Here is a 27,252-nt window from a genome sequence, read left to right as displayed (position 1 = left end):
TTTTTGTGAGTTGTGTCAAACATGGCTACTTAGCCCACGCTTGACAAAAGACAAACATTAATCCAGGAGTCACAATCTGGAACAAATTGCTTGCCGAAGGTTGGAGCTACTGCAGCATCCCTGCAGGAGAATCTGAGACCTCATAGGCTGCCTGACAGACTGCTGCTCGGAGCTTTCTGGAAACTGACCGTAATTGACTACATTAAAGAACAGTAAATAAACCGCGCGGGGAAATAAGAGGACTAGACGCGGTATCTGTGATAAGAAGTGATGCTCACCCTGCACTTGCCTGTTTCTTTCCTTCCCGGTGGAGTTGATCCCTGCCTCGTGCGTAGCATGTCCCTTCCCGTGGCTGCGAGCGGAGCAGCCAGCTGCTGTGTTCACGTGCCTTCGGACAAATCCTGCGCAAGTGTTTGGTCAACGATATTGAAGTTGTAACCTCAGGTTTTCTTTGCAGTAAAAACTGTTAATCGTTTTAATGCATAATACAACTCTCATCTCCCATTTTGACTTTTTAAAAGCCACGCTCTTTTTATAGTTTTTAAATCTAATAATTTAAAGGTTTTTGTTTTGTTTTCTTACTTTTTCTACTTCTATTGCCTGGCTGTTTTAGCACCTCGTGATCTTGATATCTGTTTGTGTGTTAATACTTAATGTAACAAATGTATTGCTAAGTAATTAATACTAAATTATATTACAGTTTTAATATGTTTCACTAGCAGGTATGTTCAGTTCCTTCGATCCACTTTTTAAAATCAAAATTCATAGCTGGCTGTGCTATGCCAAATGAAGACAGTGGTCTAAATTACCTGGAGTACTTGAAGAGGGCTTCAGGATCCCACTTGCTCTCTCACACCCGTAACATTACGTCACTAGGTGCTTTGAGCTCCGCTGTTCTCTCCCTACATCCTTGAAAGCGCCAGTTGGTTTCCATGGTGACTACTAGTAAAGCGAGCTTCACCGCCACCCAGCGCTGAAATGGAGCCATTTCAACGAAAAGATTCTGAACTATTAGTGATTACAGCCAGTGTATTTTTTTATTCTATTTTTTTCTCCCGATTTATATCAGTTTACGTATTTAACATTTATGAGACTCTCACTAACTCACTTGAAAGTATATTTTTATTTTATGAAAAGGTCAAAATTTGAAAAAAGGCAATGCAACCACAAGGGGACACAGGCCAGTGTCTTTTTGTGCCAGTCCCAAGTCTGGATAAATCCAGAGGGTTGTGTCAGGAAGGGCATCCGACGTAAAACACATGCCAAATTAAAATATGCAAATCACGACTTCCACACCTAATCTGACCTGTCTATTTATGGTATGTGTTCCATAATAAAGTTGTGTAAAATCAACCCAGCAAACACAAAAAACGTGAAGCCAAAACTTATCCACCATCAGAGTACAACTTATTGACCTTACAAATATGGGAGGTTGTGTCCAATAATTTCTGTAACTTTCGGACATTGTTTCCAACATTGTTTCATATCCTCTGCATGCTGATTGAGAAAGAAGCCAGTGAGTCAGTAGGTCAGTCTAGCTTTCTCTTGTTATTTGTTACATTCAGCTCTTTGCACTTGTAAATTAGTGAGTGCAACATTGAGTCTTCAACAAGAGACTTAACATACCCCTTCTCATTACCTTCTATTGTAGTCAATAAGGTAGGCTATAAAACTTTTTGATTTCTAACATGTTTGAAGAAATGTTTGAGTGCTGTTAAAACAATATAATCATAATAAAATAACATGAAGAACAAAACTGAGATTACACTGATAGAAATGAGCTGCTTAAACAGTCAACAAATTATTAATACAATATTTTTGCAGCATTTTAAAATAATCATCCTAATGCAGCAGAGGAATGTAATTAATCACACCTAATCTACCTCTACCTCACTATACAGTGCGTTTTCAGACCCACTTTACTTTTTAAAAAATTTTTATGTTGCAACCTGACACTACAATCATTCAAATTCATTTTTTCTTGTTAATCTACACTCAGTATCAACAAAGTTAAATCAGGATTTTAGAATTTTAGTTGAGTTGACCACTAAATTGTATGTGCTATTTGAAAAGGTCTGAATACGTGATATTTCCGTTTTGTTTTTCCTTTGATCATTAATCATTAATTAAGACATTTTTAAGTTTCTGTTTTCACTTTGTTACTATGGGATACTCAATGTAAATTATTCAGAAAAAATGCAAATTTAAACAATTGTAGTGTCAGATTTCAACATTACGGCGGCGCATTGCATTCACCAAAGAAAATAAAAATTAGAGACCTTATCCATTATCACGTTTCTTGTATGTGACGGATTTAGCTTTTCAAAACGTCTACAAATACGCTTTAAAGCGAGGTTTCATTTGCACCATATAGTATACCTCTGCATGTTTCTTCTGAGGCAGGAATTTGAAGGCTACACTTCAGAACTTTCCTGATAATAATCACGTTTTCAAGTTTCCTTCAATGATACGAGGAAATCAGTGAGTTAGTTGTACGCCCAATCGTACAAAACGAAAACGAAAGGTTAAAAAGCCAAGTTAAAGCCAAGAGTGCAACTTTTCGAGTGAACACTTTTAACATTCAATGTATAATAATTTCTAAAGATCCAGAGATCAAGATGTGTAGAATAGTTAGCATGGTTATACATTTGTCTTTATTTGACAGGACAATGGCGACATAGTTTAGGATAACCTAATTTAATTCTCTATTTTATTTATGCTATTCAAAAACTTACTGAATTTGATCTTAAGTATCAATTTCCGTGTTTCATTTTCGACGTAGAATTTTAAAGAATGTCACATCTAAAGTCAAAGACTCGTACGGCCAACGTCTACATGAAACTGGAAGTATCGTGTTACCATGGATACGAAGAGTCACACTGTTGGCTGCAAATTGAATCTCGTTTAACAGTCTAAAGAGAGGCTCAGTTTACAGCCTATTTGTTGACATTTTGAAAAGCTAAATTCACCGAATTATCTATCGACAGTTCTGTTTTATTATAGAGTTTTGGAAGTATTGAAAACTGTCACAGAATATTGTGATACTGATGACATCCTAAAAATCTGCTTAATTTGAGGCAGGTTCTGTAACGTTCTCATGTTTATGAGATCCCCAAATCCCGTATCTCGTAATTCCGAAAAACACAACTCATAAATACCAGTTACGGATCTCGTAATTACGAGAAACATAACTTGTATTTACGAGATCCGTATCTCGTAATTACGACATAGGGTATCTAATTTATTTATTTATTGGTCTGTTGAATGCAATGCGCCGCCGTAACAGGAGCTCGCATGGGTTTCCTCGGGGTACCCCGATGTCCTCCCACAGTCCAAAAACAGGCATGTTAGATTAATTGGTTAATCTAAATTGCCCGTAGGTGTGACTTTGAGCTTGTCTGTCTGTGTATGTCTCTCTGTGGTCCTGTGGTAGACTGGTGACCTGTCCAGGCTCACCCCACCTTTCGCCTGATTACAGCTGGGCTATAGGCTCCACCCGAACCAAATAGGATAAGAGGTGGCAAATAATGGTTGGATTGATGTATTGAAATTATTATATACACGTCTCTCCAGTAACATAAATCATTAAAATGAGTGAGAGATCCCCTGTTAAAACCATTCTCGTAGCCTATAAAATTCTTTGTCTGTGCTTCCGCTGTTGAGGCGCTGGAGAAACAAATTCAGAAAAAGAGAACTGGAAAACATCTGCTTGGTTTCATGGACTCTGGATCTCAGCAAGCAACCCGTGTTTTGGTTATAATATGTCCCCCTGACTATATTGTTTCAAAAACTGTAAATTATAAGTGAAGGACGTGAGTGCTCTCTCCAGCAATGTCAGTGCCAATCCAGACTATAGCAGTAGGCCAACTATCAAACATTAATGCTGCCATTGCTCAACAGCAAGGGAGGAAGTGCGCATGAACGCGTATGCTTCACTGGGCGGGCCAAAGGCTGCTGGCCATCTACACAACTGGGTAAACTTTTCACTACTGTAGTAAAGTTGACCAAGACAGAGGCTACTCCTCCACCAGGGAGGGAAACAAGATAACTGAGAGCCACGCACATTGTTTCAATATTTGTTCCGGAGTTTGATGATTCTGCAGCCATTTTGTACGTGCAAGCGTAAACGCTTGTGTTAAAATTGACTCGGACTCAGTCTTTAGGAATCTGGAATCCACCACATTATCGTGAACATGATACAATTCATCTGAACAAGGATTATCTCGCAGATCTAGGTAAGTCTGCACGAATCTGAGTGTATCTGTGTAAAAAAAAGGGGGGAGGGGGTATCAACATGGTTGGGTTTACTAAAGCTACTCTTTAATCTTAAACCCCGTCACGTCATGGTTATGTAGGGTAAATAACCATGAAATGAAGCGGTTTTCTCGGGCCGCTAACAGTATTGTGTTTTTAAAGGAAAACAATTTTAGGAAAATGTTCTGGATTTGTTTTCCGTTTTGCTGTTTGCTGTTACGTATGTTAAAGTTAGTTAAACCATACCCGAAGGCGGATGCTCGCCGCTGGCTACGTCAAAATAAACATTAACTTAGTGAGAAATCATGCGCTTTTTAAAGCCATTCACCTCATAAATGTAAAGTCCTTTTTGTATAGATGCTTCAGACTTTGTTGCAAACGTAGTAAAGTTTAAAACAAGCCGACGTACCTAACCGTACGTTCCGCGCCAAGGATTTCAAAAACAGTTTACCTGCGCGGGACAAGCTCCACTTCCGCTCCTTCTTCGCGAGCCGCGCACCCATTGGCCCACTCACACAAAAAGGCGGGTCTGCCGCGTCCGTTGAGCCCGATGATTCGATGGAACGCATGTCAGTAACCGCCAATGTTAATCTCTGTGTGTGTGATTCATTTAGCTTTATTTAAAGAGATTTATTTTGATTAATTTGGGGGCAGCGATCATATTCGACCATCAGTATGATATTTAACTCATTGCTGGCATTACGATGTAAAAAAAAAAGATGGTACCAAACAGGTATGTTGCGTTCAAAAAGCGATAAGGCTGTCTTTGAAAATATATATTTTTTAAATTAAATTTACCATAAATGCTAAATTGAATATTGAAACGGGCCCCTGTTGAGCTCTGGAGATAGACATTGCTAATTTTACCCTCTGGCTATTTAGGATGATGACTTTGTAGCAACATATGCACCTGTAAATATCACAGAAGAACTCAACTGGCCGGAGTGCAGTATCAGTGGAGAAGCATCTAACTATGGGTCCCCTTACCACACCTAAAAAACGAAGGGAAGGTCCTTGTGTTGATCCCTGGACACCAACCTCCAACCTTAAAATGCTGATCAGTGCAGCTAGTCCTGACATCAGAAACAGAGAAAAAGAGCTCTGCATGGACAATGATGGACAGGAAGGGCTTGAATCTACCCAGGTAAGAAAAAAAACTGTAGTACTAATACATAATTGACACTTTCTGACATGCCGGGGTCTTTTAAAGTAATTTTTTTTATCTTCTCGTAGGAGAGTGAAAACGGAGAAGAGTCAGAGAAAATGGTTAGCAGAAAAGAGAAGAGCCTGGGTTTGCTCTGTCACAAGTTCCTTGCTCGCTACCCAGATTATCCAAACCCTAACCTCAACCATGACATCTGCTTGGATGATGTGGCCACTGAGCTCAGTATGTATACTGTATCAACTCCTTCATCACTCTTTAACTACAAACTGTGATCCGCTATTCATCCCTTAAGATCACAGTTTGATTTTAGAGCAGCAGTATTCGTTACGTTCAAACCTGTTATTTCATGATTCTATATTATATACTGTAATTCTCTCTAGCAGAGACTAAGGTTCTTGTTTTTCTCAATAATAAAAAGCAGTAGAATTCATGCAAAAATTCACCCATTAGGGTTTTTCCCTAAGACATAATAATTTAAAATAATAAATAATGTTTTCAGAACATAGGTCAAATATGACAAATGTAAACCAGAAAGGTGGCGTACGTGATACTGGAGTTCTTGAGTTCTTCCATTTGTGACAGAAAAAATATTAAAGGTCACTGATGCCACTGATGCTGATATTTTCCACAGTGATCATAATTGTGTGTAATTTGTTCTCACAAACAAATGTAGGAAAATGTAAACTTACTGTAGTTGTAGAGGACATTTTTCTTTCATATAAACAGTTTGCTGGGTTCTGCTAATCAACTTACTTCACTGTCTTATTTTAATGTGTTTTCCTTTTCGTCTTCACAGATGTGGAGCGCAGACGCATCTATGACATCATGAATGTGCTCGAGAGCCTGCACATGGTGAGTCGCTCCGCAAAGAATCGCTACACGTGGCATGGCCAGACCAAACTGGCTCAGACTCTGGCCATTTTGAAGCAGGTTGGCGAGGAGCACCGTTACAGTCAGCAGATGCAGCAGATTCGGCAACGTCTCCTAGACAAGGAGTTTGACTTTGATGGAGAAGAGAAAGAGAATGAGGAGGTGGCTGAATTAGAGAGCAGGGAGCAGGGGCAGAAGGAGCTTTTCTTTGTTGAACTTCCAGGAATAGAATTTAAAGCAGGTGAGAAGCAAGGTAGGATTGTATAATATTTTAAGCCAATTTTCCTTCAACTATTTATGTATTAATGAAATCATGGAACATGCAACAATGAAAGTCAAAGTTATGGGCGTTGACACCAAATTAACTTGACCTTTTAACTTGTTTTATAAATATTAATCGTAAACTAATCCTCTAATTGACATTAGATCCACATGATATAGTTCATGAAATTATGTACAGCATAACATTTTATAGTCCTCCAAATCTGTGAAACTGACGTCCCTCTAAATAACTACATTCTGTTTTCAAAACTATGCGACATAGAATATTTAAGTGAAACGTTCAAGAATCAGCTATTTGAGTAATTCATATCATCACCATTTTCGTTTCTTGACTTTATGTTTGTTCTGTCCAGCCTCTGTTAACAGCCGTAAGGACAAATCTTTGCGGGTCATGAGCCAGAAGTTTGTGATGCTCTTTCTGGTGTCTACCCCTCGTGTGGTCAGTCTGGATGTGGCTGCCAAGATCCTGATTGGAGAGGACCAGGGTGTGGATCAAGACAAGAACAAGTTTAAGAGTGAGTACACTCTTCTGTAAGATTACAAAGTAGTTATACTTCTGATTTAAAAAAAAAAAAAAAGTCTGGTGATAATGATGTTCTGTGTTTTTCTTTTGTTTGCTCATGTGTTTGCAGCCAAAGTCCGCAGGCTTTACGATATAGCGAATGTGCTGCGGAGCCTGAAGCTCATTGAGAAAGTCCATGTAACCGAAGAGAGAGGGAGGAAACCGGCGTTTGAATGGGTCGGCCCTGAAGAATTCCCAGAAGTCAAAGGTATCACCGCATTGTCACGTTTTTGTTATGGTTATTGTTTATATTTTGTCCACAGTTTCAAAAAACGTTGTGTTTAGCATCACATTTACACATCATTCTTGTCTTATGTTAAATCTAGCAGTGGGACTTGAGCAAGTTTAGCCGATCCTGCTGATTTGTAAAAAATTCTCCTACATTCATACATTAAAAGTTAAACTCTAATTTCAGACTTAAAGAGCTCCACATGTGAAGAAAGGCAAAGTGTACTGGGATCACGTGCATCTATAGACAATATTGCCAAAAACCTCTTTTCTTCGACTGGGGTTAAACGCAGTTTCACTCGACACCCCTCCCTAATAAAGCTGGCAAAGAGCATTCAGGAAGACCGTCGCAAGATTAACTCGGCCCCTAGTAGTCCTGTCAAAAGTGAGTAAAGAAATGTTTCAGACAAAGTTGCTTTCGCTGTGTGTAATGAATTGTGTGATGACTTTTTCTGTTTTTTTTTCTTCTGTTTTGTCTTCAGTTGATTCATCAGATATGACAAACAAAATGGCCCAACTTGCTGCTATTTGTAAACTCAAACTTGACCAAGAATCTGTGTAAGTTTTCTTAGTTTCAACCAAAAGTGTTTCTGGTTCTTTACTTAGATTCTGCTAAATGTGTCTGTTAGTGAAATTGGTGACTAAAATCTGGTGCAACGCAAAGTGCCCATAAAAATGTTGGTTTTAGTCTGCTTCATAGAAAATTCTGCTGTTCCTGACCAGCCACTGAATTATCTGTAATGTATTAGTCACAATCGAATAAATTTCAAATGTAATTAGGCTGCTCATTGACAGCTGTCTTTTAATGGAAGCTGTAACAACAGCTTCACTTTACCTCCCGTATAAAAGGTTTTCAGTTTCTTGTGTTTAATGAGCGTCCTGCTTATGTTCCAGGACTGGAGCTGAAGATCCAAAGCCTGCTGCTGCTGCTACTGCTCCTGCTGCTGTGGCAGCCAACGCAACTGCTGGGAGGCCTGAGCCAACCTCCTCTTTTTCAATAGAAATGCCTCAGGCACTGTTGCTCACCCCAACTCAGGAGCCTGTAGTCAATACTTCTATCCACCTCACCCCCCACACCCCACTAGCAGCCCAGCCCACAGGCACTGTTGCTTACATCCCCACACAGTGTTCGCCTCTCTTCCCCATCCTGTTACCTCATCAACAGGGGAATGGCCCTTACGCTGTGTATTTACAATCTTCATCCATCAAACCAAATCCTCTGGCCCGCCCCCAGCCAACCAGTCTTGCTGTGCGCTCTATGACCTTTGAGGATAAGACTGGGCAGAGCCCGACAGACAAGCCTGGCCCTAAGAGCCAGCTGACCTTAAGGGCATTAGACATCAGCCCCTTTGCGCTCAAAAGGCAGTGTACAGATTCAGCCTCTGAGAGTAGCCCCCTGAAAGCTAAGAGGACCGACCCCAACTTAAAGGTAAGAAAATATATAGTATTGATAAAAGAGGCAGAATAATGATTAGTAAACGAACAAAGCAAAAGTTAGATTAAAAAATGTTTTCTTTCTTATACAGTGTGCAATTAAGCCAAATTGTGAAAACACACTTTGTAAATAGCTTTTTGCCGATATAAGGTTTTATTTTCTAACTTCACACATTATAACAATGCGTTACAATATTTTAGATCACACTATGAGTTGATGAATTCATAGTGTCTAGCATAAATCTAAGAAATTTGTTTTCTGATAAGAAGATATTTACCGCCCTCTGTCCCTTCTTTGTATTGGCCTTCCGTAGCACACGTCTCCAAAGCTGTGTGAGATCCTGCAGGCTCGTCTGAAGGCCCGTCCTGGTTGTCACCTCTCTAGCCGGCCGTCGCCTCGCGCCCTCCACCTGGATCCAGAGTTTGTCAACACACCTGGTGGTGCTGTTGCCAATCAGACACTAGAACAGAGCTTGGAGACCTTCCTGGACAAAGAGGACAAGGCGGTGAACTCTGACAGCGAGGCAGGATTAACACCAGTCAGAGCCGTACCCCTAACACCTGGACAATTTCACACTGAGGTAAAATCATAAACAAGCTGCTTGTTGGGGTTTTTTCACGGATAGGAACGCTTGTGAGCATGGCGTTTATTTTTCTGCCCATTCAGACTTTAGTACCAGCTGGATACTTGATCCCAATCTCCCAGCAGTCCCTCACCAGCTATAAGGAAATTCAAGGTTCAGGGGTAGAAAGCAACAAAGCCTCAACTCCTACTTACAACATATACACAACACCAACTGCAGGTAAATAAGTCGTTAAATGTAATCAAATGTTGAATCATCCATTGTGCGAGTAACATTCAAATTTTGATAGCAAAAACTCTATGTGGAGTATTAGGGTATGCACATGTGAACAACTTCATCAAGAGAAGAACTAAAATGTTTTATTTTGTCATCAACAGGCTCCAGACCTGCCCCAGCCCAGGAAATTACACCCACCAGCCTTCGTCTTCACAGACCAGGGTTTTCGGCTTCCCCACACACCACTCCGCAGGCTCACCACCTCCACAGCCCCAGTCCTGCCATCCTCAACTTCACCCTGCAGAACTTAGGTCTGATTTCAGGCTCTAGCCCAGGAAATCCCTTTACAGCCCCTCAGACTCCAGAGCGCTCAAACTCCTTATCCAGCCCGCTGCCAGGCCCGCTGGCTATTCAGCAGAGAGGCATGGTTTTCATCAAACCTGTGTCCCCTGTGCCTGTCCAGCAGTCTTTATCTGGACAACCGTTGACCCTGATCAGTGTACAACAGGTAAGACTAGACCTGTAAAAACAGACCGTAAAATCTGCTGCTCTGGTTCATTGATTTTTGACTATTTTTATTGATTGTCTCTTCTAAATGCAGATGCAATTAACTGTAGATTTGTATTTTTTATGGTAAAAAATTATCTTAACATAAATACATTTTCACATTAATAGAAATTGAGGAGTTGCTTTTGAGTTTATTTCTTGCGTGTGTGTCTATTTAGGGGTTTAAGTTGTTTAACAATTAATTAAACATGATCTATTGTCCAGCCTTTGATGACCACACCCAAAGGGACTGGGCTCCAACACAGCTTCTTCCACACACCTGTCCCTCTGTCTCCCCTGACTGCGGTGGTGACCACAGGTGGAAACCAACCTGCCAAAACAGTTTACATCCCTCAGAGAAAATTGGATGTTGCCACTGAGGAGTCCTGAAGGTGATCCTCTGATGTCTGTAGATTATGTATGTAAGGGTATTTGTGTTTGTTTGATGAGAGGGTGTTTCCTTATTTTCTTTTCTTATTCTTTTGTTTAGCATTTGACAATATTCATTACCTCTAAACATTTCGCAGCATCCTCCTATCACAACCAGCTCTAAATTTAGGCAATATGCAATGCAGACTTTAGCTGTGGCCCAGTGGACAAAGGGACAGTTTCACAGATACATACGAACACTATTGCCATGCTCACTGTGATGCTGGGTATCCAGGATAAAACCTAAATGGTGAATTTATAATATTTTTTGTGCAGTAGCTTTTTAGTTAATTCTGCTAATGTGAGGGATGTGAACATTTTATTCAAATTACCAAGGGTAGTAAAATTCACATCAGTGCCATAAAGAACAATGCAATATCAGATGTGGCTAAATCCCAATGAGAGTCAAGATAACTTTTGCACATGTGTACATGTTAACTGTTACCCCTTTTATAATGGAGTTGTTAAGAACATGAATATTTTTGTTTCCCCTAATGACTAATGAGAAAAGTTTAATTTATATGAAAATGACTATTGTTTATAATGTCCTGCTAAATGTAAAATGCTAAATAAATTTTAATGTTCTTTCTACGAACACCATATGCTTTTTGTTTTTTGTTTTTTCAGTGAGATATATCTATAAGTATCAGATAATTTACTACTAGCAACTGCTCTTCAAATGCTGCAAAAGTGTGTGTGTGTGTGTGTGTGTGTGTGTGTGTGTGTGTGTGGCCAAAACAAAATCTGAAGTGCACAATGTACAATTATATAATATCTAAAAAAAATTAACATAATCAAAACCAAAAAATAGAATATTTAACCTTTTGATGAATGATTTGAGCAATCTGATCATTATACACACAATGTCAAACAACTAATTTGCTAATTGTTTGTCAATGTCTCCAGAGGATGAATCTTTCTGACTTTACTTACCACTTGGTGCCACTGAAAGTTCAATGTTTTTGTGTCCAACACACTCATTAAAGTAGGATAACTTGGCTTATTTAGTTGTAGAATGAAATCTGAAATCACAACTGGATGTTTATATCAAAAAGTGTCCAGTGTGTAACACTATACTGTGCAACCTAAGCTAACACTGATAGGCGACTTCTCTGCTCTCCCAGCTCTCCATCTCCCTGTTCTTATACAGCTTGATCATCACATACAAAATAAAAACAGAGTATATATATGGACTACAGGGTTGGTGGTTCGATCCCCGGTCCAGGCTACATGTCGAAGTGTCCTTGGGCAAGACCCTGAACCCCAAGTTGCTGTCGGTGGGTCAGGTGAGCACCTTGCGTGGCAGCCACTGCCATCGGTGTGTGAATGGGTGAATGGGAATCAACGTTGTAAAACGCATTGGATAAAAAGCGATTTATAGAGTGGCCATTTACCATTTCCTTTAACATACCATGTTATGGCCTCCATCCATGCAGTTGTCAGTCAGCGTTCTGTGATGGTTAGAGTTTAATGTGTCCAGAACAAATTTTTGAGTGGCTGATGTTCAGATCTCTTTCATCCTGTGATGAAGTGTCGGGGAGCTCTGCTCTGTCACAAGCTATTTTTAGAGGATAGTGTCATTGATGCGTCACAGGTGGACTCTGGTGATGGTGATATGGACAGTATTTAAGCAACTCAGGACGGTTCACCTCCACACTAGGACAGGAGAACAGCAGGCTTGAATTCAAGGTAAGGACTTGTTTCCATTGTAGTAATGTTTGCTGTTCGTATGTGACAATAGAAAGGTAACATGTTTTATATATTTATGATCAGCTTTTGCTTATTTGAAAATACTTTTCCTTTTTCTTTTTTGAAATTAACTTAAACATCAGAGCAAAATAGGTGATTTCTGATTTGTTTCAAGATTATTTAGAAATGTATGTAGCTTTGTTAGATGGAAAATCTGTTTGGCGTCTGTGGGTTTGATGTCTCAGTAAAGCCTCTATTCCTGGAACGTCACATGCCAGTCCTGTGAGGTGATAGCCAGTGTCTGATATGACTGAAAACTGGAATGTCAGACAGAAGTCCATGCAGGGAAGCACTAAAATGGAAAAGGATGAAAAAAATTATATAGACCGCACATGATTTACATGTGTAAAACAGTTTTTCTGTATGAGGCCTTTTGAGCTGTTATATAATTCTGTGTAGAATCACATCTTACAGTAAACATCCTCTGTTGGTTTTTATCCAGTGCAGGTATGAGCTGAGACAGGTACCTGGAAATTAGTAATTTATAAGATGAAAACACATGTACATATATATGTAATGTTAGGAGCATTTTAAAAGTTTTATTTCTTTTATTTTAAATGTGTATTTATTTTTCTTTCTCCAAGATGCCAAACTGGGGAGGGGGTGCCAAGTGTGCAGCCTGTGAGAAGACGGTTTACCATGCAGAGGAAATCCAGTGCAACGGGAGAAGTTTCCATAAGACCTGTTTCATGTGCAGTGAGCAAACTGGTTCTTTCTTCTCCGTACTGGTTGAACTGTCAGAGTATGATGGTGGATCAGCAGAATCACGCGGTCCAGAGCTTGTTTAACGTTAGACTGCTGTTTCCTTGTGTGTCGCACTGAAATGATAGAAGACATATTTAAAAGCACAAGATCATTTGTGTTAGTCTTTTCTTTGTCCTGTTCATTTTTCCCTTTCACTCTTCACTTTTATCGTCCTTATCTACTTTATGTTTCCTCTGGTCTTTTTTCTTCTTTTTACTTTTTCTTTGCTGAAATGTAACATTTCCTTTCTTTGCTTTTTCTGGAACCTTTCGTTTCCCCTCCTCCTTTCTTTCTTCCTTGCTTCCTTTTGCCTCTATCTATTCCGTAATTTTTGCATCTTTCGTATCTGTTGCTGATTTTTTCTCCGTCATTATGAGTTCTTTCTTCCTTCTCGTCATCATCCTACTACAATTTTTTTTCACGCGTTTTTCACATAAAATGCTCTTTTTAATGCTCTCGTAGATTAGTAGTTGAACGGCAGCTCTCTGGCTTTGACTGTGTCCCCACATATTTTTTAGCTGGATGTCCTGACCTAAATGTCATTTCTGGTCCTATAATGATACAGCCAAATTTATGGGCCATAGCCAGATATAATCCAAGGATTCAGAACTGCATTAGAATCAAGACTGGGCAGCTCATACAGTTCTCCTGTTTCACAAACACTCTCCAGCTGGTTGGATGTGAGTCTGTGTGATTGCTGGATTGTTCCACTGGGAGCTCTAAAAGGCCTCTGTGATAAGATCTCACATTTGCTAAGTGTTCATCTTTTCTCAAACATTGACCTCACACTCTTCATTCATTCTACAAATAGAAACACAAGACTTTGACTATGTGTAATGCCACTGTTGACTGATAAAACTAGCTAGGTGGGAGCTTTAAATAACTTTGATTTACTCCCCTTTGGTTTGCCTAGCCCACTTCAAGGGCTAGGCAAACCATTTCATCCAGCCAAACCACAACAGTAATGGGGCTTTGTGTTTGTTTTGTTCTCTTTTGCATAGTGACCTGCAGAAAAGGGCTTGACAGCACCACAGTTGCAGCGCATGAGTCTGAAATTTACTGCAAGTCCTGCTATGGCAAGAAATATGGGCCTAAAGGTTACGGGTATGGGCAAGGAGCTGGAGCCCTGAGCTCTGATCCTACTGGACCAGACATTGACCAGCAGCCTCATGAGTAGGTGTTCACACTGTAGTTAGAGACACGGTTAAGTCAAGGCTGGTCTTTTTATTTCATCATGTAATGTAATCAAATCAAGCTTTATTAAGAGAGAAGAGGTCTCATTATCTGTCAAGTTTCATTCTGAATGCCTTCATCAGAGCACTTTTTTTTTGGTGATTTTGGGTGGTTAATGTCACCTTTCTCCAGTATGATGAAGGACCCCTGCTCATCACAGCATCAGACGTTATAATCCAAAAAATGCTGTTTTACTCCACATTAACATTGAGGGCATTTGTTTTTCTAGTTCTAAACCAAGACCTTCCTCTACAAACTCCAATCCAAACAAATCTTTCCAGAAGTTTGGAAGTTCTGACCGCTGCCAGCGATGCTCTAAAGCCGTCTACGCTGCAGAAAAGGTGATGGGAGCAGGGAAGGTAAGAACCATCTTGGTGGAACTTTGGGGAGTGTACATAAGTTTATTGTACTTTTAAGTTCCACACATTCTTAATAACTTCTTCACTAATTTATAGTTGGCCCATCTTGCTTTTCCTTTTGACAGCATTCCTAATTTAAACCACTTAGCTCTAAAGCTTCTCAAATATGTTTTTACTGTTGCTCACAAGGTCACTACTAACAGGTTTATTGAACCCAAGCAAGTTGATTCAAGTATTCAAGTGTTCATTCTAATATTGTACTACTCAAACTGTAGTTAAGTGAGAGGGTAGAAACCCTAAACTCTGAAGCCACTACACACATTTGGCTGTGCTAATGCAAGTATTAGGTTGTTAAACATGTTTAAAAGCTAATTTTCAGAGCTTTACATATTGTTATTAATTATACTAAATATGATATGTCTGTAGCCCTGGCACAAAACATGTTTTCGCTGTGCCCTGTGTGGTAAAAGCCTGGAATCAACCACAGTGACTGACAAGGATGGAGAGCTGTACTGTAAAGGTATATGCACACACATAAACACACTAATACACATAACATATACAGGCATCACTACTTGAGGATTCCCCTATTTTTAAAATCTATTCTGCCACAAATAAGGAAACATAGCTGTATAGCATGCAGGACTAAAGTGACACACACACACATTTGATCAAATACACAATGCTGTTTATCACCAACTCCACATTGTTTTTTCCTATTTTCTTCAGTTTGCTATGCCAAAAACTTTGGCCCAAAAGGATTTGGACTGGGGAACGCTGCGATGTTGGAGGACCGAGAGTGAATGTGTCTGTTCTCTAAAAACCTAAGCCTCATGCCTCATTTGTTGCTAATACACTGAATGATGTGTGATGAGTATATTTTGTATTAAGATTCTATGCAACAGAACATTTGTTATTTTGAATCCAAAATAAAACAATTTTTTACTTTGGTATGTGTCATTGTTTATGAGAAGAGGTCCCAAGACAGAAATTATTTATATGGAAATATATAGAAATATAGGGCAAGAGGATGGGAGAACAATTGTTTTTTTATGCAGTTTTGTATCTTCAAACAAAAAAAAAAAAATCAGTATTACTAATTAAACTTTTGATAATTACAGCTTGAACAACCCTACTTTTAGTTAATTTCCATGAATGTGACCTCCATCTGTGAAACAACAATTACCAGTACCTTATCTCATAAAGTTAATTAATATAATCTTATTTGCATTTACAAATAGGTCTGCCCAATAATAATTAGGACTATCAAGGCAACAAGTGATTACAAAATGAAACATGTTAATTCTTGCCATTTGTGTTTGAGCAGCCGTCCAGAGCACTACTGGATTAGATGCTTTTGTCAAACCAAAATTAGAACTGTTATCTGACATTGTTAAATTTGCAGAGTTGACAACAATCAGATAATCATTCACTTGGCTAAAGTAGTTCAAAATCATAATATTGTACCTAAACCTATAAAAACCTCCAGACACTTTAATCACAGAGACTGCTTTTACATTATAAGGCTTTACCACACTAGTTAAAAACAGATCTCCTAAAGGATTAGTTGCCTATCAAGACTGCTGTTTTCTGCCTCTGAAATAGTAAGATTTTCTGTTTTGTATCACTTTTGGATTGGGATTTTGGATTGTTTGTTGAACTTGCACAAAAAACATGCACTCAGAGGAAACTGATGCACATTTTTTAACTTTTTGACCATTTATAGTCCAACATATTGCTTTCAAAACAATAGGCTTATTAATGAAATTTTTCGATTGGGCCAGAAATAAACCCAAAGAATTGCCATGTGTATGCGGTTACATTTCAAATATTTAAAGGTTGACCACAAGATGTTGATCATCTTTAGTTAAAAAGTGTGTTTTACTACACAAAAAGCTGTCTGCTGCTGCTTAGAACAAGGCTGGTGAGCAGTGAGACTGAACCATGCAGTGAATGGGCTACAAAATCAGAAACAATAAGCTGAAAGCTCAAAAGCTCATAAGAGTGGCAAGATGGTGATATTTCTCTGCAGCTTATGTAGCTAACAAGATATTTTGTAACAATGCTGTAAAACTGAGGCACAACAATGACAACAATCCAAGTAAATGACGATCATTTATGAGCGTACCCTTAATGTCATTTGCTGTGTGGGTTTTTTAATGATGGCTCCTATATTAAGTTCCACACATATCCAGTTAAAAGACAGGCACAACATCAATTTATTGAAGTACTATAGTGGTCATCTGGTATTAAACACATGCAGCTCTTACAAAAGTCATAAAACCATATGTTTACAAATATGGAAATCCTTTTTTCCCCACAACAGATAAAAATAGGCATGATGTGTTCATAAAAAACAGCTCAAAACTTCCATTACAATTTAGGCCTTTAAAGGTTCAGTCAATCTTACCAAATTTAAAATATGTGTATTTTTTAATTCACTTACATTGGTCAAGTATAAGGCAGCAGCAGTCTGTACAAAGAGCAATTTAACAATATCTACATGTTCCTATCTGTTTTCTTAACTTCAGTATTGTGGTCTCTCTCCACAAGGAGAACACAATAATTAAACAGAACCTTTGCTTTTGGTCCCAAACTACTGTTAAAGTCTGACCCTTGATCCTGAACACAGGGCTGTGTGGAGATCAGACCATGTCTGTGTGTTCGAACATGTGCTGGTCACGGCCAGCTGGAAACTGCTGTGTCCAGTCGATGCTGGCAGGTTTGAAGAGGCCGCAACAACGCAGTTGGAAGAAGGACACCAGGTTCCGCAGCACTCCCAAACTGCAGGCAGACGATGAGAGATGATAGAGGACAAGATGTTCAATCAGATGACTGATATCTGCACTTAATGTTCTATTATTAACTAGCTAGATTAGCTAGAGTTTGGATTTGAAATCTGAACAGAACTTCTATTTTCTTGTTCTTCTGATTAATTTCTAAACTTATCAACATCAAGCCTTGTTTGCAAGAGCTTTGGATTTTTTGTCCAACCCCTTTGAACATTTCCACTAAAATGATCAAATTGTAAAATGTTAAATTATTCCAATCATTGAACCTTTCATTGCATAGAATAACTAATTAACAATTTATTTACAGCTACAAGCCCAAAAGACAAAAAAGAACTGGACTTCAGCCAACAGTGCAAATACATTAATGACTGGATACATCCATGCCCCTGGGTTTAAACATATCACAAAGTTCCTAGCTGATTGTTTTTTAGTCACATGTACAATTTAATGGGTACTGAAATTTGAAAATGTGTGTTTTGGTGATGGTAATGAACACCCTGACTGAAACAAAGCTCGCTCTGCATGATGATTCTAACACAGCCATTAACTAAATAGCTCAATCTTCTGACATTAGTGACATATAGTATTCATGTCCTAATAAAATAAAGGGCACTTGAAAATGTGAAAAATAAATTCAGTAAATATTAGGAAAGGTAATTTCCCACTCACTTGTATGGATTCTGTCTCAGGGAAACAGATTGTCGGAATTTCCTTTGGTGAAGCGTCAGGTTTGTTCGCTCTGCTGTGGTCAGTCCTAGAAAGGCAATCTGTTCCAAACGAAAATAAACAGGTCAGTCATCACTACACAGAAGACATTTACCATTTGTTTAAACACAGCAGATGTGGGGCCTGTATTTAAAATTCAGTCTAAGATGCTGTTAGAATTCCAGCCATTGTGGACCATAAATGCAGTTTGAAGATTGACTATTTGACTGCATGACATGATGAAATCTAAATATTCAGAGGGTTTATTTGCTTTGTTGAGAGTCTGGTTTTAGAGACAGAAAAACAAGGATAACTAGGAGCCAGAAACTCTTTACCAAACTTGAAGAAACTAATCACCTGGTAGAGCTGCAGCAGCAGGATCAAGCCGGACCAGCAGGTGTGGTAAAAGGCCAGCAGGAAGACTGTGAGAACCCAGGGAGAGCAGCTGACCAGGGCAGAGACCACTCCCCACAGGCCATGCTCCTCATAATGCAGCCCACAGTGATTTGACCAGTCTGAACATACAAACAGATGTGTAAACTGTGTGAAACTGTTCCTGAAATTGTTATTGTACTGAGTGTTGGTTTACTCACACGTGAGACAACCGTAGAACATCCAGCTGCCCATCAGCATGAGCGAGACCAGAAAAAGTATGAAGTAATGATGGTTCCTTGCACCTGGGGTTCAACAAATGGTCTCAAACAATGTAAAATTATATGCCGAGCAACTACAGGAGGTGTGATGTAATATATTATCAATTAATCTGTATGTGTGACAATCACTAAAGGATTAAATAGATTTCATTTTCTGCTTTCATCAATCTGTTCTCATGTTTCAATTTCCACCATTTCCAACACAATGTACCCTGACATTAATGAGATATTTTGTGATTAAAATTTAAAACTTTGAGAATACGCAAGTTGAAAATGGATCCCTTCATCTGTTTAAATGAATCGTTGACTCCCAAAACTTTTAGTTGTATTTTGTTTATCTTAACACTAGACTAGATAACAAAAATAAAAGATTATTAAGAATTTACCATTAGAATTATTAAAATCATACACAGAGCTAAATGTGTTGTTTTTCATACCGATGCAGCTATTGGTCCAAACGGAGTGGTGGTCCTGCTTCGCCACACAGGCATCACAGCTGAAGCAGTGGTTTGTTCTCATTGGTTTTTTTATCTGTGAACAAAATGATGCAAAACTATGAGATTTTTATTCTCAGTGGCAAAGTGTTGTACAAATGGAAGTTTCTTTGTTCCCAGCTCTCACCATGCAAGAAGTACAGAATATTCTGGGGTCCAGACAGCCAGCTTCAGCCAACACCAAGACATTCTGACATCACAAAAAATTTGACTTTCAAGACCTTAAGCTCTTGTGTCTGTTACACATACATGCAAAATAACATTATTTGGTTTCTAAATGGTAATAGCCCTCCCACCATTTTCTTCTCCTCTTCTGTTGCCTTGATGAAGCCTGGGTCTGTCTTGCAGGTGCGGATGTAGTAATAGAGCAGAGCAGTCGCATTCAGAGTGAAAAGAACTTGAACTGTGGCGCTATGTCCTTGTGAGGTTTAACGATAAGAAACTGTTCATCAACCTGATCAAAAGGCTAAAATATCAAACATCTATTTTCAGATAATAGCATCTTAAAGAATATCTGTCTGACCAGTGGGGAAAAAAAACCCACTACGATGTAACAAACCCTGATTTGTACAAACACACAATCATTGTTTTCTGGTTTGCTTCTTTTAAAGAAAGGATATCTGGCAGAAACCAGAGACACCAGGTGACAAGCATCCAGAAGACTGAAGCCATGAGAGCTGAAGCTGGTAGAAGAGACTGAAAGGCTGGACCTGGGAAACTCCTGTTTGCATACAAACATTTTTGTTTAAATAGCAAACAAGCAGTTTTGCAGATTGGATCTGCACAAAGTAAAATGTTCAATTCACAAGAATCAAGAGCCTCACCTTGAAGCCAGATTAATGACACCTATCACACAGGCCAGCAGGATCCCTTTGAGCAGCCACGACTCAGAGTTCATATCAACTATTGCACCCACGCTTCCAAATATGGCTGTGCAGAGCAAAAACTGCAGAATGACCTGGACGATTACAAACATTCCACAATTAGAGATTTTTCTAGAGATTACAGTTGTTTCTTAATCACAAATCAGTTTGAAATGTCTGAATGTGGCCTTTTTAGTATCTGTGTACCCTGTATCTGTTGACCATTCGTAGACAGCGAGAGTTGAAGCGCAGCCTCTCCTGTTTAATGTGGTTGAGCATGTGGATAAGCAGCGGGCTGTTAACTTGTTGGGCCAAGTCGATAGGAGTGTGCCCCTTAAAAACACAATACAGACAAGCACCATTATTGATTCATTTGAGCCCGTCTATTTTCATATGAATTTGCGAATATGTTGACATTTTTGATTTTGTTTAATAACGTTTAGCTTGTAGCATCTACTTTCCTCTAACAGGTGCATTATGAACCAGCTGGAACAAAACTATTTGTAATATGTATTAATATGACATATTTAAAATGGGCATAGACTAAATTTTCCTAGCAAATGAAGTCTTCACAGAGTCCAGGAATGTGTTTTACATCTTATTTAGCATACAGATTATCTTTCTCAGTCAGTCAGTCTGGGAGAAATAGGTTTCTGACTAGTGGCATATATTCCCCAAAGTCTGAAAGCTACTACAAAACGTATGGATTTTGCAGGAAGTGTTTTGAGAAGCTCACATTGATGTTTTCTGCGTCCACACTGGCCCCGGCCTCCAGAAGGATGTGGGCAGCATCAACATTTCCTGCCAACACGGCACAGTGCAGCGGAGTGTTCCTGTTCACTTTGTCCACAGCACTCACAGAAGCATTATTCTTGATCAAGAAATTTGTGGGTTCAGGGCTAGGAAAAAAGAACAACATACTTTAGATACTACTTTCCAAAGTCAAATTTGGTGGTGAAAAGATGTATTTTTTTTTAAAAAAAGGCTATTTTCTGATTATCCACTAGTTTTTATTATTATTTTAAACATATAGGCAGATACAGTGGAATCTTTCAGATTTAGAGAAATCATATATGATCACAGATAGATATCCTCCATTAAAATCCATTCAATAAATGATATTTAATAGTGCTTAGCTATTTAAATGTTTCCTTGAACAAACTGGAAACGTATATCAGTAGGTGTGGTACTTACCCAATTATCTTTTGAGCTGCTAACATTAGTGGAGTCTGTCCGTTACAATCAGGCCCATCGACTTCCTAAAGGTGCAGCAAAAAGGCAAATAAGGACAAGCCAGCAAAATAAAAGTTTGCATAAACTGAAAAAACTTCTTGGGAAACTGACCTGTCCCTTAGCCATTAGATAAGCTGCTATGGCCATATGCTGGAAGAGAATAGCAAGGTGGAGAGCTCGGTAACCTTCTCCATCAGCGATGGAAGGATCTGCTCCATATCTCATCAGCTGGATCACCATTGGCAGGTGGCCTTGCCTATTCATAAACCATGTGAGAACATAAGTATCGTAACTGCAGCTGACAATTCAACAAGACGGACAAATGAAATCATGTTAAGTCTGAGTTTAAACACTATGGTTTGAAGACAAGCTTCCAAAATGCATGCTAGGAAATCAAGACCCAAACAACGGCAGCAAACACGTACAACAGCACAAAATTATAACTGCTTTTGTAAGAATTATAAATATGCTTTTCAGACCCCATCAATTATTGAAGGCAAAGTCTCAATCTTAACTGGTGCATAAATATTTATAGATTATTAGCTTTTATCCTTAATATAATGAAAACTAGAGTACCAATCACCTTATGGCCCAGTGAAGAGGAGTAGAGTTCAAGTCTCCACCAAGCTGGTCAACTATTGCCCCTTTAGAAATATAATACCTGTCAGGAATAAAAAGCATTAAAAAAAAATTTTTTTTCACAGTTCTGAATATTTGGTGTTGGTGTATTTCAGTTCAATCCCAATTTGTTTTCCAGAGTGTAAAGCTATTTACTTTTGCTCCAAGCACTGATTTTTTGTCTGACAAGTCCCTTAGCATCAATCCATTTCAATTCACTTTAACTTGTGACTGATGTAAATATGTCAAACTTATTTTGGAGGGATTACTTACTTACAAACTTACTTAGATGGATTTTGATGTGAAACAGCCAATGTAATTTAATGATTTTCAATGTTTTAATTTCAATATAATTGTTGTGCTCACACCTCTGTGGCATGTCAGTTATACTGAGAGAGAAAGTGTATTTGATGGTCTTACTTGACCAGCTCTGAGCGATTGTTGATGGCTGCCCAGTGCAGCAGAGTGACATTCTCTTTGTCTGGCTGCCTGACATCATATCCTGCTTCCACTAGCTCCTTACAGCGTTCAAGGATGCCGAATCTGAGAAACACATAAACAAAAAGCAATTTATACACTAACAAAAACAAAGCTTTAAGTTTATCCCAAAAATTCACACAGAAAACAATAAAACAGAAGTGAGCACTGCAGATAGTTTTCTTTTCTTCCATTAATCTTGCAAGAAGAGGGACCTTTGCTCTGCTGCACCTCAACTTGTCAAAGACAGCCAGGACTTTGGTTAACAGTGTTGTGTACTAAAGCATAATGACAGATTTCTGCAGCCTTTTCTTTAATAGAGCTCTGAATGCCTTTGTGTGAAACATTCTTTGAGTTTTGTTGTGCAACTCTTGTGCAAATACATTGATCAAATACATCTAAGGGCCAGATATTATTATGAGTAAAGAAGGTGGCTGGGCCACACCTGGTGGGGTGGGATTCAAACCTGCTGCCTTCCCAACCCAATGTTCTACCACTGATCCACCAGGCCACCTTAATACATTTGATACCTATATCCAGCGCCAAAATAAACTGAAATAACTAATTTGTCACTGCAAAAATCCTGCTGAAGCCTTATTTGTAAAAAAAAAACATAGTAAATAAACTTAGTAAAACATTGTCTGTGGAAATTGTTTAATATACTGACACAAACAATTACATGATTGCACAGTATAAAACTTCACCTCTAAAATATATGTGCAGAAATACACATTGGTGTTAGCTCCTGCCAGGAAACACAGACACAGAGTGATACATATCTAATGCTTGCTCCTATGACAATTGTAAAATGACATGAAATTGTTCTACTGTTCCACCACTTACTGTGATGCCTTAACTATGTCCCAGCTGCTGCTGTCGTCCATGTGCGACCTTTTCTTTGGCTGCTGAGTGAGTTCCATTGTCTGATCTGCACTTTTGCCAAACTGTCCATGAAATGCTGGCATGTAGGGATTCGCCATCCCGCCAAACGCGGCCGCTCTTGGTCCATGACTGTGAGAATGACCACCATGCCCGTGGTGACAGCTGTCACGCATGTGGCTGTGATCCTGCAACACATGCACAAAAACACAGCAAAACACAGATTTGGTCCAAAGTTGTCCACAAACTTTAAACTGGCTGAGAACAGCAGCATTACTGAGTTAAGTCACCGTGCGTAGAAACATCTGTAGCCTTTACCGGATGATGAAAGCTAGCAAGTTGTTTGCGGGGAAGAAAGCTAATAATCTACAGTTATTTTGAGAACCAATTAATTATTTATCATTTATAAAGCAAAATGCCAAATAAGCTTCTGGTCCCAACCTCAAAAATTTGCAGACTAGCTGCTTAGCTCTGTTTCATATCTTTGCAAGCTGAATAACTAACAGGCTAATAATAAAAATAATAACAATCATCATAATACAGCTGACCCGATTAGCTGATTAATGATGCTTAAACCTCGTATTATTTTTAAATAAAGCTAAATTTATACCATTTCACTCAGTGTATTAGGAGGGGATGCCTTGGCAGCCACTATGACCAGGAAGAACACAACAAGTAGAACGTGTTTCAGTCTTTCAGTTACGTCTTTCAGCGCTCGCATACGCCCCTGACCACTGTTTTAAGAGAAGACTTGAAAAACGTGACTAGCGTCAATAGTCCAAGACAACAAAGGCGAGTAACGTAACGCAATTTAAAGATTTAAACGCGTCGGATGTCACTTCATCACCATGTCAGCATTGAGACGACCTTCCGTATCGTGGAAGTCGATAGCTTTCTGCAAATTCAGTGAGCTACATCTGACTGCGAGTTCAGCTACCTGCACTTGCTACCGCCAAGTAACTAGCGGCAGGTTAACAGAGCCTACGTGAGCTAAACTCCTGGGCTGACTGACAGCTGATGTGTCTCGGTGTGTGTTAGCCAGGACAGGTTCGTAACACAGCTGCTGCTTAACCGAGGAGCAAAACCCACACAGCGAGTTAGCTAGAAACATTTCGCAATCTACTTCCAGTTAAGATATTAGTCTTAGGGCGATGAGTCTCAGGCAGCTCCCAGCAAGATAAAACCGTGTCCCCACAAAAACAGGACTGTGGAAGCAGCTGATGAACACAAAGCCACTTACATCGCCGTGCTCACTCCAGTCCATCTTGTTGTGAAGGGGCGAGGGGAAAGTTGGTGCCGCTGAACGGGTTAGAAGCACCGGCCCACTTCCGCTCGTTTTTCTTCAGAGTAAAAGCCATAAGTATCCAGCTAAAGGACAAAGGTATTTGACGATAAGTAGATCTCTTCTGGGACCCGGGATGAAAATGTCGATTTTGTGTTTATTGCTAATCTGTCTTTGAATTTGGGGTTTTCATATGTGTATTTAGAAGTCCAAGAATAAAACACAATAAACAAAGTGTGAGAGGGAAGACGCTGGTTTATGTCACTTGTGTGTTAAAAGGCTCAAAATACTGTTGAAGGATTTCTTAGAAGATTGTATTATAAAAACTAATTAAAGTTCATATTTTAAATAACAATGTTCAACATTTCCATTCTTTCCTCTCCCATCTCTCCTGCATTTATTCCCTCACTGACCACTTTAGATCCGTACAATCTTAATGGAATCCAATAAAACAGCTCTGCCATGAATTCTAGTTTTGCAAGGTTATATTTCTCAGGGTTTTTTTTTTTCAGTTGAGACTGTCAGGAAGATAACAATCCTACTTTATTATTGAGGCTGGGGGAGTCATACTGAAGTACATTATGCTAAGAGGTGGTTTTAAAGTTGTGGCCACCCTATTTAAAATGGGAAAAAGAGCTTGCGCAAGGGTTTTGAGAAAGACTTGTTGTTTCATTACATATCCTCGTGGTCGTGGCTTTATTATGTAGAGGGCCTTCAAAAGATTTTGTTGGTTGTTTGTTGGTGCTAATTTAAATAAAGTTTAATTGAATTGCGGCTTTTAGTGCGGCTGCGTTTTATTTTGAAGGCAAATGTGTCAAACAGGAAATGTTCATTTGTATTAATTTCATGCAGCTTATTCACACTTCTTCCAGGAAATTCGATGGTGACTTTGATTGGGACATTCTTTTACTCCGCCTGCAGGCCTCAGTCAGTTGTGAATAAATTGTATTCCACGCTTCACTGTTGAAAAACAAGCGTCCCAGAGGAAATGTACCGAAAATCGAGGTTTTCTTTGGCCGTCAGGAACAGCACATGCATATTCTGTAACGAAACTAACTTTGTTAAATATTCAATAAAGACATCTTGCCTTTAAAATGTTAAACAAACCAGCCTTGGGGGGAATGCGTTTTCAAAATTCAAGCTGCTTCAGTAAACTGCTTTAATGTACTACAGCAATTAGTGAGGCGCACAGCCAACTTTTTAAATGTTATTTTCAGGAGTCGCTTTTCCACCGCTTCAAATTGGACCATGAAAAGACTTTCTAAGGCCCCCAGTGTTTTTCAGTGTTTAAATTCATTTTAATTGTATTACGTTCTGTTGAATATAAAATAAATATATTGTTATTCTGTATGTTTGATAAGATCAGATAGAATCTGACTCCGTGTGAAGTAGTTTAACATGTTAACTAGAAACTCTTTCCCTCTGGACCAGACTGATGGATGAACTTTGGCCTCGATCAGTATCTGTACTTACAGGTGAGTATCAGTAGATGGCGCCAATCTTCCATTCAGGAACAGAAGAACCTCTGTCTGCAAAGCAACGGATTAATGTACAGGATGATTTTGAACAGTTTTCTATTCAAACATATAGCGGAAAATTTAGTTCATATTCTAGAATATCGTCTTTAGACTTCTTTGAGATGAACTACGATGGTTATATAAATGCTAAATGAACAGGGACCATAACTAAACATAATCATGAATTTCACATCCCACCTGTTGTTCCAATGTCTTTTTCAGGAGCACCTTGCTCACTGTTACATCATGGGTGGATTATAAAACAATGGACCATCGGGCACAGACTTGAAAAAGTCCCCCATCCTTCTACATATATAGCAGCAGGGCACCCAGACTGACAGAGCCAGAAGGTGAAGGTGGCAACTTTTGGGTCTCTGTGTAGTGATTTTGCATCTCTTTGTCTCTTTGTATAGTTATTTATTATCAAATGAAAATGCTGACAATGATAACACAAGTTGTTGGTGTGTAGAGGATGGTGGATGAACATAAAAATAAAAAAGTTAAATGACAACATAGTATGCCAAGTACTAATTCTGTTTTCTTTTGCTTGTTGTTCTTTACAATTCATAGAATAAAAGTAAAATTAGACAAATTATTTAACTGTTATTCTGTGTTATTCAAATCTGGAGTCCTTTTTTTTTAAATGTAAGTTTTTCATGGTTTAATTTAATTACAATACTTTAAATACAAGTAACTTAAATACCAGATCTGTGTTACTATGTGTAAGTCGTCCACACAACTAAGCAGATGTAATTAAGCTGTCAGCAGGAAGTCATAATAGAGAAGAGGACCAAAGGTCGACATCACTATTTTTATGAGACATAAGTGCAGAATTAAATTGAAAAGGAGTGAGGGTTTTTTATATAAAAGAAATGGGGGCCTGAGCATCATCAACAACACATATTAGGCATTTTTTTATTATTATTTGTCTATATTCTTCAATTGACAGACTCTGGGGCCATTACAAACAAAGTAATTCAGGAAGCAAGGCCATCCAGTGAAAACTTGGAGAGGATGTGTGTTTCACTGCTGATAGATCGGCTGAGGTGAACTGCACCACCGGACTTTGCTCTCATTAAAGCCT

General features: G+C 38.9%; 4 protein-coding genes across 6 annotated transcripts in view; 2 read left to right on the top strand and 2 right to left on the bottom strand.

The window, feature by feature from the left end:
* nav2a (neuron navigator 2a) overlaps positions 1-372 on the bottom strand; it is a 174,336-nt gene extending 173,964 nt beyond the window's left edge. For both annotated transcript variants that reach the window (XM_067495572.1, XM_067495579.1), the window contains exon 1: positions 279-372. The gene's annotated coding sequence lies outside the window, so the exon portion shown is untranslated. The remainder of the gene's footprint in view (positions 1-278) is intronic.
* Positions 373-3,945: 3,573 nt separating this feature from the next.
* Positions 3,946-11,165, top strand: e2f8 (E2F transcription factor 8). Of its 2 annotated transcripts, none has more exons than XM_067495556.1 (13): positions 3,946-4,235; positions 5,137-5,398; positions 5,488-5,641; positions 6,216-6,542; positions 6,925-7,086; positions 7,204-7,341; positions 7,549-7,746; positions 7,844-7,919; positions 8,256-8,790; positions 9,110-9,376; positions 9,463-9,598; positions 9,757-10,103; positions 10,367-11,165. In XM_067495556.1, exons 2-13 carry the CDS (start codon positions 5,228-5,230, stop codon positions 10,529-10,531), a joined length of 2,676 nt encoding a protein of 891 aa, XP_067351657.1. In that variant the 5' UTR covers positions 3,946-4,235; positions 5,137-5,227; the 3' UTR covers positions 10,532-11,165. The 2 variants fall into 2 exon arrangements, with proteins under 2 accessions (XP_067351657.1, XP_067351659.1); XM_067495558.1 differs by having other exon boundaries at positions 3,947-4,235; positions 6,216-6,530.
* A 937-nt stretch (positions 11,166-12,102) lies between these two features.
* Positions 12,103-15,605, top strand: csrp3 (cysteine and glycine-rich protein 3 (cardiac LIM protein)). Its single transcript, XM_067495560.1, has 6 exons — positions 12,103-12,259; positions 12,904-13,015; positions 14,065-14,236; positions 14,526-14,655; positions 15,082-15,175; positions 15,385-15,605. Exons 2-6 carry the CDS (start codon positions 12,904-12,906, stop codon positions 15,456-15,458), a joined length of 582 nt encoding a protein of 193 aa, XP_067351661.1. The 5' UTR covers positions 12,103-12,259; the 3' UTR covers positions 15,459-15,605.
* A 1,251-nt stretch (positions 15,606-16,856) lies between these two features.
* zdhhc13 (zinc finger DHHC-type palmitoyltransferase 13) lies at positions 16,857-24,718 on the bottom strand. Its single transcript, XM_067495559.1, has 17 exons — positions 24,610-24,718; positions 23,334-23,557; positions 22,434-22,556; positions 21,979-22,056; positions 21,507-21,651; positions 21,357-21,421; positions 20,899-21,061; positions 20,370-20,495; positions 20,124-20,257; positions 19,920-20,020; positions 19,596-19,720; positions 19,427-19,489; positions 19,243-19,336; positions 18,746-18,829; positions 18,510-18,667; positions 18,117-18,214; positions 16,857-17,439 (listed from the first exon to the last, which is right to left on the bottom strand). The coding sequence occupies exons 1-17, from the start codon at positions 24,631-24,633 to the stop codon at positions 17,301-17,303; spliced, it is 1,944 nt and encodes a 647-aa protein (XP_067351660.1). The 5' UTR covers positions 24,634-24,718; the 3' UTR covers positions 16,857-17,300.
* Between the last annotated feature and the right edge of the window lie 2,534 nt (positions 24,719-27,252).

This window comes from Channa argus, chromosome 2, assembly GCF_033026475.1.
Source record: "Channa argus isolate prfri chromosome 2, Channa argus male v1.0, whole genome shotgun sequence".
Classification (NCBI taxonomy): domain Eukaryota; kingdom Metazoa; phylum Chordata; class Actinopteri; order Anabantiformes; family Channidae; genus Channa; species Channa argus.
The sequence above is the reverse complement of the archived record's forward strand: the minus strand, read 5'-3'. Positions and strand labels throughout refer to the sequence as shown.

Excerpts from the sequence above, each read along its gene's own strand:
- e2f8 (XM_067495556.1), top strand. The coding sequence starts at position 5,228 with ATGGGTCCCCTTACCACACCTAAAAAACGAAGGGAAGGTCCTTGTGTT. Across the intron at positions 7,920-8,255 it reads AAACTTGACCAAGAATCTGT|GACTGGAGCTGAAGATCCAA; the intron begins GTAAGTTTTCTT and ends CTTATGTTCCAG. Across the intron at positions 10,104-10,366 it reads CCCTGATCAGTGTACAACAG|CCTTTGATGACCACACCCAA; the intron begins GTAAGACTAGAC and ends TCTATTGTCCAG.
- csrp3 (XM_067495560.1), top strand. The coding sequence starts at position 12,904 with ATGCCAAACTGGGGAGGGGGTGCCAAGTGTGCAGCCTGTGAGAAGACG. Across the intron at positions 14,237-14,525 it reads ATTGACCAGCAGCCTCATGA|TTCTAAACCAAGACCTTCCT; the intron begins GTAGGTGTTCAC and ends TTGTTTTTCTAG. Across the intron at positions 14,656-15,081 it reads AGGTGATGGGAGCAGGGAAG|CCCTGGCACAAAACATGTTT; the intron begins GTAAGAACCATC and ends ATATGTCTGTAG.
- zdhhc13 (XM_067495559.1), bottom strand. The coding sequence starts at position 24,633 with ATGGACTGGAGTGAGCACGGCGAT. Across the intron at positions 20,258-20,369 it reads GAATGGTCAACAGATACAGG|GTCATTCTGCAGTTTTTGCT; the intron begins GTACACAGATAC and ends GTAATCGTCCAG. Across the intron at positions 19,490-19,595 it reads CAGAAGAGGAGAAGAAAATG|AATGTCTTGGTGTTGGCTGA; the intron begins GTGGGAGGGCTA and ends TTGTGATGTCAG.